This window comes from Kazachstania africana, chromosome 1 (genome assembly GCF_000304475.1).
Source record: "Kazachstania africana CBS 2517 chromosome 1, complete genome".
In the NCBI taxonomy this organism is placed as follows: domain Eukaryota; kingdom Fungi; phylum Ascomycota; class Saccharomycetes; order Saccharomycetales; family Saccharomycetaceae; genus Kazachstania; species Kazachstania africana.
The window spans coordinates 1,431,445-1,445,285 of record NC_018940.1 but is presented as its reverse complement, the minus strand read 5'-3'; the positions used below and the strand labels follow the sequence as shown (position 1 = coordinate 1,445,285).

The following is a 13,841-nucleotide window of genomic DNA, read 5'->3' as shown; positions in this document are numbered from 1 at the left end:
ATTATGTGGTTTATATATTCCTCTTGACTTCGGCGGAACATGGAAGAACAAAGAAAAAATTCATTCGCTGAAAAAAGTTCTTTGACGTTCTAGAATAGAAAAAAAAAAAAAAAAACAATTTCCTAAAGAAATCCGCTAAGTAAAATGATGGTTTAGCAGCTTGGGATATGTGAAAATCCCCCTTGATGGCATGGTATTTTGGTATTCCTGATTATGCGTCAATTGTAGTGCTGTTCTTGATCAAATTTATAGGACTGAGACGACGTAAAGAAGTTTCTAGAAGATGAACAGACGGATGTTTTAATCCATTTCTTCCATTTCTCTGATTTCCAGATCTTGTAATATCTCTAGAACTTCGTCAATTTGCTCACATACCAAGTAGTCCGATTCCTTTTCGCGAGCATAGGCTAATAGATTGTCTAGTTTTTCCTTATTGTACTCTTTGGGTAATAATGATAAACCAGAGTTGTACATCAAATCGTGGATAAGATGGATGGCACTTCTTCTCATTATGAAGGAGTCGTCTCTATCGCCACTACTACTACTACTGCTGCTACCACTACTAGTAGATGTCTCCAACTGTAGGATCCCAAAAACACAGTCCAACATTTCCGTAATCCTTGATTCAATCCCCTTTGCATTAACTTGTAAGCATACACCTAAAATCGACATAGCTGACATACGAAGTCTGTTATCCAATTTGCCCTTTTGTCTAATTTTTTCAATGCATGCATCTATGATTAAATTGGCATTGGTTCCCTGGAATAACTCGTTCTCGATTTGTATGTAACTAATAAACACTTCACCTACTCTTAAAATGGTATCCAATTTATTCTTCTTCGTGTCTCCGTAAACTTCAATCAATTTGCTTAAAACTGTTTTACCATTAATTTCACATAGCGCCGTTAACCCTTTGATAGAATTCAAATAAATATAAGGATCAGGATGTTTTAAATATTCTAAATGTAAAATTACAACTCTGTCCAAAGAAATCACAGAAGATTTCTTTTCAACTAATGTACGCAACTCTCTCAGTCCACTAGCTTTTATTGGCGCCAATGGGTCACTCAAATCAACGAGAGCCTTGTCTAAAATGTCTTGATTTATGGATTCTGCATGGTTATCCACTTTGTCAGAATGAAAGGAATCTTCATTTCTTAGTATCTTATCGATTTTCTGCCCAACCTCTTTAAAACTCTCAAATTCAGTAGAGTGATTGAGTAATCTTCCTGAGATAGATGTCAGCACTTTTTTCTCCTGTAACAGATCCTTGTCAGAGCATCCTTCCAATACTGCGTTTAATAGATCAATTAAGAAGTGAACAGGAACAATATCTTCAGTTGCATCCACATCAGCATCTTCATCGTCTGAATCCTCGTCATCTGACTGCAATTGTCCATCGCCATCTTTCTGCGTTACGAAGGGAATAAGTTCGTGTAACAACCCTAAAATATCAGATGGTCTTTTAATGATATCTGATTTGAATTCCTTATTTAAGCTCTCCAAAAGCTTCAGATCAATGATTAAAAAGATGTTATTAGATGTAGTCACATTCTTCACCGTTGGAGTCTCCTTTTCAAGCCGTGAGTCTGTCCATCTTCTGAGAAGGAAAAGAAACATAGTCCGTACAGTATCTTCCTTATTTAACAAATGAAGTAAGTTAACAAATAGATTAACGGATATGTCAATATCCTTAAACATGCCAGAAATCTGCGCCAGTTTGTTAGCTTGGTTTTCTTCAAATCTGACATCAATATCAGATCCTTCTTTTATGGCAATATAGGGCAGTTGCGTCTCCAGTTCAATACGATACTCCCATTCTTCATGATCATAGTTTAGGAGATTTGAACTTAGATATTTCAGAATATCATACTTTTCCGTTAAAACAATGAATGTCTTTAATAAAGATAGAACGACTTCAAAGTAGGGGGTACCATTGTCCTTTTTCAACTTATTGGCATAGAGAGGATCTATTTTCTGCTCCTTTTTCAGAAATAGAGAATATATCCATAGATTCAAGCAGAATTGCTGTTCATCTAATCCGGCGACTAATTCACAGATAACCTCAATGGAGGAATTTTTAGAGAGTGAAATTAAAATGTTGATGTTATCATTCAATGACTTACACGAATGATTCTTCAATGGAACATTGAAAAGGGTTTCGTAAATCCGTCTGAAAAGAAAATCTTTCACAATCTTTTTGTTCCTAAGGAAGAAGGCAGTTACCATTCCATTCAATACATTGATCAATAATGGTCTATTAACGTAAGTAAGACAGTCGTATATTTGATTGAATAGCTTAGAAAGGTACACTTGATTTGGTATGCTACTCGGCCTTGACATAATAATTTGGTGCACTCGGTTAATTTTCTCCGGGTCTACTTGCTCATCCTCTCTTACACCTAGAATAAAATCAACTAGACTTAACAGCCCATCAGATTCTCTTCGTATCGTCAAAGTGGTTAATTTTTCTAAAATATAATCTTTTGCCTCCTTCAGCGTTATTGTCTGCGTAAGGAGTGTATAAATCGAAAATAAGGTGTATGTTTCTTGAATGGATTCTAGCTTTTCAAGTCTTTCACGATCCGTGTCACTGTGTGATTCGATAAATAGTGCTAATAATCCGATGTATGTATTCGTATACATGGAGCCCTTTAATAAAATAGACCTGAAGTAGTCAGAGGAATTGATCTTTTTTGATTGGACTAATTGGTCGTAGAACAAACAGGTAACCATTGATAGGGTCTGAGTATTTCTTTCATGGTTCGGGGGAATGACATATTTTCTGTCTGTATTTTTGAAGTTGGCTAAATTCTTGCCTTCTAAGGGAATCCTGATAGTATCTTGTATATTTGCATCAAAGCCATGGACTATGATCAAATTCAACAAACCGTCTACGTATTGCAGATCATGCAAAGAAATTGGTAACAAATCGCTACTCTTTTCTCTAATAATGTCTTGGTTTTTCAAAACGAGCTTGTGTAATTCATCAATATAAGAACATAATTTTATAACAAACTGCTTATTATCTTCAAGTCCAAGGTACTCGTATAGTGTAACGTTATAATTGTCCAGTTTCTGAAAGTGTGTTATTTTAGAAAAAAATTCCCCATCGAGTCTTTCAAAAAACCTATCCAATGGGGTATCCTTCACAAAAGAAGGAGCTTTCTTTAGTAACCTCTTAACTTCATTTGATTGCACCATAAGTAAATCCAATTATTGATATGATATCTCTTTCAGAGTTTTGCTAGTAAATCTTACAATTCTTTCACTTTAAAATCAAAAATATGAATGTGCGCGATGAGGCGATGCTCTAAAGTTTCAGATAAGTAACTCTGATGATTGAAGAAAGGGCAGAAAATCCAAGATTCAGAGTGACTAGTAAAGTGCATAGTGGCTAATGTGGTAAAAAGGATACTTAATTAGAATAAATGTTCGATTATATTTAGGTTATATATGGGTATTATTATACTGGGAGAATAGTGTAATTCAAACCAGTTCAGATGAAGGCATTTTCGTAGATCTTGAGGAGAGCAGGACACCACGTACTAATGGTTGTATCAGAAATTATCCAACTCACTAGTAGGTTTTTAGCATTGTTCTTATCATGCATTTCGTTGAAGAACTGGCTGAAAATATGCAAGGCATCGTTGGACTCCAAACTGTTTGCAACATTATTTTCCACTTTCAGCCTATAAAACTCCAATTCTTTGGCTGATAGGCTGGATTCCTTTTCAAGTAACGTGCTTATTTTAGCCAATACTTGTTCCTTGCTGTAGCAATGAGTAGCTTCACTATTTGAGGATTTGACAGTTTTTTTATCAAAGCGACCAGAATGAGGAGGTGGAGGTGCCGACGGCATCATTGTATTGCCAGATACATCACGAACTTTGGTAGTTATTTTATGTCTTCTCGAAGATTTTGATTTTCCAACCTGAAATAAGAAACTGGGACAATCGTTGTACGCTGCGACTTCTGATTCCGCGCAATTTTGGAAACTTTTCGTAACTTTTGGAGTAGCCATAGTTCAATATAACAATATAGTAAAGATTTTTATAGATGGTCTGGGGTGTATGATGAGTATTTGAATTTGATCTTGATCTTCAAGAAATTTCTTTATGTTTTTTTTTTTGTCTAAAAATAAAACAGCTGAATCAAAATTAGAGAAAAGAACAAAGCAAACTTGGATAGAAAATGGAATCAAATGCCTTTATATGGAATGCTTTATGTGGTTCGTCAATAAGGTTGGAATTCGGAATAAATCAAAGAGAGGCTCTAATATTGTGGATAGTTATACAGAAATGATTGAAGCTTCGTACCGTTTTAATTCCTTCGAGTTTTTCTAGATTTTTATTAACCGGCTACGTGTTTAATCGGGCTTCTAAGATTACCCATTGATCGGCAATTTACAGAAATCCTATCTCACTCTTATTTCGAACAGCAAATGTAAACATGGTAGGGCAGGGTATGTGGAATTTCATGGAAAAATGACGTTCCATTTGTACATGTTCCTTGATGTTTAGTTACATTATCATAGAACATGTTTAGACAGAGGGTCCTGTCTGACAGGATGTTCCCCAACAAAAATTCATGATACGGCTATTGAAACCCCTCAAGGAGTTATGCAAACGACACCTCAAAAAAGGTAATATTTCAGGAGAGAGTGCGTAGTGTTTCTAAGTCAGTAGTCCTTGGTGAGTATACGTAGGATCAGGCTTTTTTGTATTAATCGGATCTTTGTAAAAAAGTAGTATACAGAAAGTATTGGGGTATATGACAATTGTACCTCATTAGAGAATACCAAAAGGTGTTCTTAAGAAAAAGTTGTAAATGAGTTTCATACAGGAGGGTCATACAGGAGGGTCCTATTTTAGATGCCATTCTAATATTTTAATCAAATTGCCGTATTTTAAAGAACAAAATATAAAAATTAAGTCGTTCTAGATTTTGTAGACTTACAACTAAATATATTGTATAAACTGGAACGAAATGCAGTAGTTAAAAAATCGAGTAGCTACGTCTTACAGTATTACACGCAATGATGGACTAACATATTAGTTCGATTATTAAGTAAATTGCTCCAGCACTTTCGAAATTCTCAATAAAATTATAACCCTGCGTAGACGCAAATCAAACCTCAGTTCATATCTCAATGTGAGACTGACTCTTTTAGGGCTGCTTTCTCTATTTCCTAAATGGAGTCCAAATAATACTCTTCATCGATCATTAAAATCAAGGTTTATATAAATGCGATTTACCCAGTCATACCAAAAAAGCTTCTCGCAAGATTCAGCTAAGAAATTGTTATCTTTCTACTGCACAAGGAACGAGACTTCCAAGAATAGAAAGTAACAGGAATTGAATAACAGATTTGTTGCAGGTTTCTGAAAAGGAAATGTGGAACATTGTGATCAGGTATTTTACATTTTGGTCCGATCATCTATTCGAGTACTAAAAAGCTCTCATTACACTCATAGTTCCTTGTGGCACAAGACTTGAACATAGACTGAGCTCATTTCATTTATGACATTCGCTTTCATTAATTGCTGACGCAAAACAATTAAGACACAATTCTGCGTAAATATTTCTAGGATAACAATAATTTATACACGGAACCATTAATAAAATGACCAGAAAGTATAGTGATTCTCAAGTCAAGCGTAACCTAGTTTCTTGGCGAAGTTTCACTTTACCGACTCAATACTGTGATTGCTGGCTAGTAGATTTCAAAAAGAACAGTTTCCCATATAGTTTGTAAATCGTGAAGAACTAATGCGAAACCTCATCCATTCAAGAAGCAAGTGAACATTTTATCTTTTCCGGAGAAAAAGTGACAGATAAATGCTAGGATGATTCATTTTTAATGGGAGCGACAGGAGTACGACATTTTTTACGCATTTGAGAGGAGTTCGATGTACTACGGTACAGCAGTTCTAGGAAAGTTTTAATATTATTTTTACGATCACAAAGAAAAATCAAAGAAAAACTTTAAAGTTTTCAGAGAGTACGCGCGCAGATCGAACTATCATTACATTATTATACGTCACTAAATAAACTATTCGGTGTACTCCGCGAGGGAAAATGTGCGTGCGGGCTCTGTCAAGGAGACAACTGAGCATATGAACTTCCACGTTTGAGTATAAAAGAGGAGGTTTTTGTTCTCCGGGGAATAGAGCCCCATCAAGGCAAAGAGGCCGTCTACTGCAAGACTTCTTTTACCTTTTGATAAAGGTGATCGCGACTTGCTGGAATTGAATGCCATCTATGGTCATAATTCTAGACTACGTTGAACTGAACTAGCTAGTTTAATTATTACAAAACTTATATGCTGAAAATGGGCTATAGATCTTTCTGATTTTCATGGTTTATTCTTTTTTTTTGACGTGAAGTCCGCCGAAAATCACTTCATCAAAGATTAAAGTCTTCACATGATTACCTACTGCCGTATCACTTTATGTACAAATCGGGTTGAGTGTACCTTGAAAGAAAATATCAAGGACTTCTTGTACCTCTTTCATTTACAGGATTTTGCTTGCTTATGTCAGAAACTTACAAAAAACAATTGTCCCTTCCAGGACCAAAGTACGCAAAGTACAGCGAATCTAGTGGAAGATAGTAAGAACTTGGTTTTGGTTAAGCCCGAGAAAATTTAACAATAGATTTTCTTCTGTTTCCTTTGTGGGAAATAGGATGTCGCAAATACTGTTTGCTACAACGGTGATACACTATTTCGGGGGAGTATAGGCCGATTAAAGAATATATTTGGATATTCCTAGAATATAGAATTATACAAGATGGTAAACTAGCTACTTTAAAATGACATACGAGGGTCAAAGCGATCTTCTGAAAATGAGTGAAGATGATGGTTCAATTTCAATCTTTGCAACAATAATTGAAACTGATCCATTCTTCTTTGAAGGATTTTTCCTAAACTTGCTTAAACAAGTGCAGACGGAGGAGAGCGAGGATTAAGAGTAGTACATTCAGTAGGGGAAATAAAAAAGGCGAGGGAAAAAATTAAGGTTGGGAATGTGGGTTGGTTTCTCTTGGAATTTAAAACCATAAAACACACATCATCAATTCAATAATTTTTCCGCTACTAACCTTGGATTGAGATTCACGCTAATTTCTCCACTTTTTTTATACTATAGTTCTTCAAGTAAAATGCTATTCACTTATGTACCAGTTGAACTGGATTAAATGAAGCTGGCCCGTTTGAATAGGTCATGGTAAACTAAAGGTATCGAGCATATTCCATATATCTAGTCATTGTTCGCCTACATAATTACGGTACTTCTAAGGAACATTATAGAGCTCATCTAGGAACAAAGGAAATGATCCAGAATGAAAGCTGTGATTTTTTTTGTTAGATAAGAACGAAAGCTTAAAAATTCCGGTATATGAATTTCTACTCAAGAAAGTGTGGCATGGTCGCTTACTTCGCGTGAGGTACAGGCAGTACCTAGCACTTCTAGCGATCATATCACACGATACATAAGATAAGAACTGTAGAGATAACTGCTTGATCATAGCCTATTAAATACAGTAGATGGGAAGGTACGCTATGCAATCCATTTACTAAAATTTACACGTGCCTAATATGGAAATGCAACTGCAATTTGAGAATGTTTGGTTGGTTCAACGTGCCTTCGAGATTCTCAAGACTCTCATACAAAGCTCTCTCTCTATGCCATTCCTTTTAGGTGACTGTATGCCAGATGAGGAAGCGCGTCTCCTACCGGTGTCCGCAAATTTGTCAGGTTCATTTTATTCAAATCCTCCTCTATAAAAAAACCTCGTAGCAAGGGTCGCATACCGAGTTTTAGATCCGCACTAGGAAAATTCTTACGTAACTATGAGAGTTTCACGGGGGCCAGTTGTTTACACCGAAAAAATAAGAAAATTAAAAATTTCCTTTCTTTACTATCCATGAAATCAAGGTTCCAAATCTTATTGTTCCCTCATCAAAGTTTATTATTTTTTTTCGTACATTGAACACAAAGAAATTTCAGTAGTCGAAATTCCTATAATTTTAAAGTTTCAAGTCTTCGAGAGTCGTTATTTCCTACACTGTTGTCTAGAAAATGGGATAGGCGTAGAAAATTGCTGCCTACATTTCACTTCCAGAGGCAGTCAATACGAATTATTAACTTCGCAAAACATACTTATTACATTTCTCCTGAGATTGACATGAGCATTATGGAAATTTCCTGGCTCCTCTCTACCGTTTCAGACAAAATGTAAGAAAAAGTAAATTATAGCAACTCTTGTTGTGCATCAGAGAGGCTAGAAGTCAGAAAAATCAAAAAAAAAAAAATTCACAAAAAAAACACTGAAAAACGTATGAAGCACTTTCTTCTAGAGCTCTCACTCATCTTATTTAACCTTAATCTTTATCCCCTCAATTTACTTTAATGCTACATCACTCACATTAAATGAAGTAACTGTCCAGAAACTAAAAAAATTAGATAAAATAGAATACTCTAAGAATTAAAAGTGATATCGGAAGCTTTTCTTCATATTCGTGAAAATCCTTTGAGATTGCCCTTTAAAATAGGTATCATTTGAAATATTAAGATTCGTGTTTCCTAAAATAAAATATATAGAACAAGATTGTCACTTAGACTTTGATTTAATTTTATTTTTTTCACTTGTACTGGCCCTTCATTTTGGCTTGGCGTATTGAAGTCAGTTTTGCGCTATTAAGTCATATAGTACAAGAAGAATTGCTGACTTCAATATATTAATAAAATCGACAGCACATTTTTTTTTCAAATAGATTTAACATCATTTTTGAAAGCACGGTCTATTACACTAGTCAAAGTATTATTGATCCAGAAGTTGTCACCTTCCTAGTTAGTGATTATATTTCCCCCTTCTGTTGCAAGTACTATTGCTATAAACTTTTTCTAATCCCAAATCAACATTAACCAATTAGTTATGGGTGATCAAAAAAGAGCTAAGAATAATTCTGAAATTCAAAAAGAGAAATCGTCCAGGGTAAATAAGAAAACTTTCAAATGCACTGGTTTCGAAGATTGTAATATGGCGTTCACAAGGGCTGAACATTTAGTGAGACATATTAGGAAGCATACAGGCGAAAAACCATTTCAATGCTATATCTGTTTGAAATTCTTTAGTAGAGTGGACAACTTGAAACAACATAGAGACACCGTACATTCCAGAATAAATTATCCACCGTCATATTTTACTAATGCTCATTTACAAAATGGTCATAATCAACTAATTATGGAAGATCAAAATAACCTTCGGCACGTTCATAGTAACAGCACTGATACTAATAATACTCCCATTATACTGGATCAAAGTGATATGCATTCAAATAAATTAAACATAAGTTATAATTTTGACCCGACACAACGACAAAAAGCATACCCGTTAAGTGTCCAACAACAACAATATTTTCATAATACATTCGATCAAAATTTTATAAATCACATGCATGGACAGCCGTATCCAATGCCGATGCAGCCTCAGGTTCCTATTGTGACACACCCCATGCATACTCAACAGCCAGCACCTCCTACCAATCAATTTCCATTCCATAGTCCTATGCCTTTATCACCACCGCCTGCGTGGTTAATGCAAGCATCACATGATATAACGACATTTCCTGTACAGATTACATCAAGTAGTGAGATATCGTCTTTGCCTGCTGAAGTTTTAAAGATCACAAAAAATTCCAAGCTAAAAAAAGAAGACAGTAAGGCGCGAAGGACAAAACGACCTGAAAAGGTGGTTGAACATATTAAAACATCTGATAAGACATGTAAAAGTGCTACTGAAAACATTAACCACGCCACTGACGAAGGAGAAGAAGATAAAGATGCCAACGCCAGATTAAGTTTGAATTATATCATCTCTTAATTTTCCTTCTACTAATTCGGTCTTGTGTGTCAGATGCACTTCCAAATTTGTGGGACACATTACTTGATGAGATGTCAATATTCAAGATCTAAGAATTTTATTATACCGCAAAAAAAAGTAGATATTCATTTCGAAGTTGCTTTCAAGACTTTGGATACATCTTTTCTCATATTTGCGCTTCAACGCCCTCCCCCTGTATCACTATACCAATTGCTTGCTCCATGTGCTTTTTACACTCTCACATATATTATTCATATATTCAATCTATTACCACCACTTATAACTCAAGCTTTCATAGAGAACGATCCTAACTGCCACTTTTCGGTTTAGTGCTGCCACACTAACTTCGTTACCCGCCTCTCTCGGCTTTGGAATTTTCTTCAACCAAAAGGCTTTGAAAAAGAGGCCCCACGCTTACGTACACAGTGACATGTGCATACCGCAACGCTCAACCGTTTCCAGCCGCGTTTTCCTAAGAAATACGGCGGAGTTACACAAACTGCGGAACAACTTCTTCTCACAAATTCCGAAAATGCAACCATACACCACAGCTTTTCCTGGAACAACCCCGTGATTTTCGCTAGATTGCCAGTCGTTTCTTTTCCCCCAAAGTTTACAATATCGCTGAGAAAGTTCAGCAAAATCTATTATGAGCAAGTAAAATAGAACTTCAGAGTAAAAATGAATGCGTTATATAAACATTTCAAAATTTAATTCCTTGAAGGAAGGAAAACAAGAAAAAAAAATCAGTTTACTTAGGGTAGTCATCGCATAATCTGCAAAACTTGCAAGAAACCTAGTACAAATAATAAAAAACTAACAGTGTTCAAAACTAATCAGTGTTTTAAAAGGCAATGTTTCCTAATAATATGAACTATGCCGCGGGACAAATTCCTCTGGGTCGTGTGAATAGTAATTTGAACGAAAGTGCAATAGCAATGGATGGCGCTTCGCATCCGTCTCCCTTCAATTTTACACCAATAATAGACGAATCTAAGGCCTTCGAGAGGTTTAACTCCAGAAGTAACTCTAGTTCCAGTTCTAGTAGTAATAGTATAATGAGTAATAGTACTATTGAATCGATGAGCTTCATGGACACTTTGGAATATGACTTGAATCCAATAAAATACAAGAACGATATAAGTAAATTGTTTGAAGATGATGTATTATATTGTCCAAGATCCCTACTGTCAAGTGCAGAGTTGCAAAAATGCGAACAATTTGACAAAATGTTACAGAATAGGTTCAGCAACGAACAAAGTCATCTATCTCCTATTCAACAACAACAACAACAACAACAACAACAGATCATCAATAAAAACTTTAAATATAATCCATACACTTCCAAAAGTTTCAACCCAAGTAATTAGTCATGAACATTTCATTTCCATCATAAAATTTATGTAGTTTTTCTCTGTTTCTAATAATATTATCTCCCTTATATATCTTCTAATGCAAATACGTTACGAAATCATTTCACTTATTTATCTCATCACTAGCAAATTGATCTGTATTAGACGTCTCATATCCATCTACAAATGATGAAAATAAATCATCGTGTCTGTGATATTCAAACATCATACTAGGTGAAGACGGCATTATTCTATTCTCTTTCTTTTCTTCTTCTTCATCTCCTTCTATCTCTGGTGTTGTTGTATACTCATCAGCTAAGCTTTCTCCATTATTAGAATTAGTACCGGGCTTGCCTCCTAGTTTACCCTCTTCGGAGCTATTTTCACCATCTTTTGGTTCCACACCGGAGGCATTGTTTACATTAGCAAGTAATGGTAGTTTACGTAGTTGTTCTTGACAAGACACATTTCTAGGATTGGTAGTTTGATTTTCTAGTTCCATTAATGGCATTGATAATGTGTCGATGGGTGACGTTTTATCCATATCTTCTATAATGTCTCTGGGAGTAGTTAACTTGCTAAAATCTTGTAACCATGTATCACTGAAGTTCAGCAGACTTAAGTCGATTTCCTTGTTCATCGTCGTTTGAGGAGGCGGCATCATCTTTGATGAAAGTGATGGTGGTACATTTTCCTTATCTGCTTCAGAATCATCAACTGGAGTTGGATTGTTTTGCGACAATAGCAAATCGTTCAATAGTGAATTGTTTTCTATCACCGGCGTCTTATGATTATCAGAATTATTAATATGATTGTTATTTTTATGTGTCGTTTTGGATTTTTTAGCTTTATTAGTCTTTCTATTAACTTTCTCATTTAATGGAGATGACCCGATATTACTTGGTGTCCTCTTCTTGTTTAACATAAAATCGAATCTTTTACTTACAGAATCGTCCACTTTGATCTTCTGTATTGTGTTATCATTTTGCAAAGTATTGATTTCATATTGCAAAGATTGAACGGGCTTCTCATTTGTTTCCATCTGCCTATCCGCTAGATAAATTTTATGTGCTATCGAATTTTTAGGTAAACCAATGGCATTTTGTTGTTGATGCTGTTGTTTTAAGTTCCAAATAGGTAACGATTGCGTTCTTTTGGCTCTTGGTGCGGGCATTGGATTTGTTTGCCTTTTTTTGGTAGGGCGTACAGAACTAGTAATCATTGTTGGTGTGGCATAATGCTTTTTTTGCTGTTCCTGTGGATGTGCTAGCTTAGGTAAAGCAGATGTTATGCTGTGAGAATTTACAATTTTAGAAAATTTCAATTTAATTTCTAATGTATCTGACGTTATCGAGTTACTTTCAGAATCTGACCTATTTTTATTGCTTTTAGATGACGTACTGTACGACCTCCTCAGTAATGCCGCAAAATTTGAACAAACTCTCCCTGTGACAATATATTCGTCATTATCTTCATCTTCAATATCTTCGTCTTCGTCTTCCTTATATCCCTCCATCTCCTCATCATTATTCATATTTGGCGTCAATTTAAATTTAGATTTTATCTTTGATAGCAAACCAAGAGACACTAACGGTTCATCAACTTCACATATATCTCTATAATATAAATTATAATCATGTTGTGAATTATTTTGATCAATAAATTCAGGCGAGTTTAGAAATATCTCTTTTAGAATCAAAGATATACTAATTGCACCTATTCTGATGGTTTTATTTGAATCAATTGGGTTTGAAATATTGGCAACTCTGACTTGTCTGGGCTGCTTAGAACGTGCGAGGTAACTGCTACCGTCATCCAGAGTGTATAATACCTTTAATGTGATTCGAGAGGCTTCAGCAGTCATTATCAATCTAGGAGTTCTTGATGTATTTGCTTTAGGTAGTCTTCTCACCGGGAAAGAAGTAACTGTGAAATTTGTAGGATTGAAATAATTCCTTTATAAATAAGAATCAAAGGAAAAAAAAAATCCAACCTAGATTATCTTCAGCCCACACCAAACTGATGCTTCCTATATTTAATGTAAATATAGTGGGCCAAACAAAAAAACTCGTGTCTATGCCAGAAGTCATTTTCAGTAAAATTTTTCGTGATCTAGGTACGCCTTTCTTTTACGCGTCTTCTCTGTTTACCTTTTCCAATAAATTGAATCCCTCAGGCGTTTCGCGTTAAGGCTACCCAAAAAAAGGCAAATGATTTAGTTTGTCACGTGGGCCAAAGAAAAATCCATCCTTGTCGGTCAAACAGAATATCTCTGGCGGCTATTTCCCAAAATTGAGATGTAAAACCAAACGACAACGGCGTAATAAATATCGAACTATACTGGAAACATGAAAATAACTCTTCTAGCTGTCAAAATAGAACATTAGCGCTGCTAAACTGCGGGCCATTATAGTTTTGGGAGGTATTTGTATGGCATTCTCAAAGGTATTTCTTTTAGACCACCGCTACCTGCTTCCGCAAATTGTTTGTTGCCACTCAAATAAACCTGCTGTTCCAGTGTTGTATACCGTGCAGCATCTAGACTTATGCTGTATTATCACAAATACCAGATCTACTGATTGTCAATGCACAACCCGCCTG

At 35.4% G+C, this 13,841-nt stretch overlaps 5 protein-coding genes across 5 annotated transcripts; 2 read left to right on the top strand and 3 right to left on the bottom strand.

Annotated features, from left to right (window-relative positions):
* Positions 1-300: 300 nt before the first annotated feature.
* On the bottom strand, positions 301-3,204 carry RTP1 (Rtp1p; the record flags this gene model as incomplete). The annotated part of the gene is made up of 1 exon (XM_003955234.1): positions 301-3,204. The coding sequence occupies one exon, from the start codon at positions 3,202-3,204 to the stop codon at positions 301-303; it is 2,904 nt and encodes a 967-aa protein (XP_003955283.1).
* Positions 3,205-3,499: 295 nt separating this feature from the next.
* ADD37 (Add37p) lies at positions 3,500-4,024 on the bottom strand (the record flags this gene model as incomplete). The annotated part of the gene is made up of 1 exon (XM_003955233.1): positions 3,500-4,024. The coding sequence occupies one exon, from the start codon at positions 4,022-4,024 to the stop codon at positions 3,500-3,502; it is 525 nt and encodes a 174-aa protein (XP_003955282.1).
* Positions 4,025-8,940: 4,916 nt separating this feature from the next.
* Positions 8,941-9,888, top strand: KAFR0A07120 (C2H2-type zinc finger protein; the record flags this gene model as incomplete). The annotated part of the gene is made up of 1 exon (XM_003955232.1): positions 8,941-9,888. The coding sequence occupies one exon, from the start codon at positions 8,941-8,943 to the stop codon at positions 9,886-9,888; it is 948 nt and encodes a 315-aa protein (XP_003955281.1).
* An 854-nt stretch (positions 9,889-10,742) lies between these two features.
* Positions 10,743-11,258, top strand: KAFR0A07110 (uncharacterized protein; the record flags this gene model as incomplete). The annotated part of the gene is made up of 1 exon (XM_003955231.1): positions 10,743-11,258. The coding sequence occupies one exon, from the start codon at positions 10,743-10,745 to the stop codon at positions 11,256-11,258; it is 516 nt and encodes a 171-aa protein (XP_003955280.1).
* A 106-nt stretch (positions 11,259-11,364) lies between these two features.
* SPT21 (Spt21p) lies at positions 11,365-13,104 on the bottom strand (the record flags this gene model as incomplete). The annotated part of the gene is made up of 1 exon (XM_003955230.1): positions 11,365-13,104. The coding sequence occupies one exon, from the start codon at positions 13,102-13,104 to the stop codon at positions 11,365-11,367; it is 1,740 nt and encodes a 579-aa protein (XP_003955279.1).
* Between the last annotated feature and the right edge of the window lie 737 nt (positions 13,105-13,841).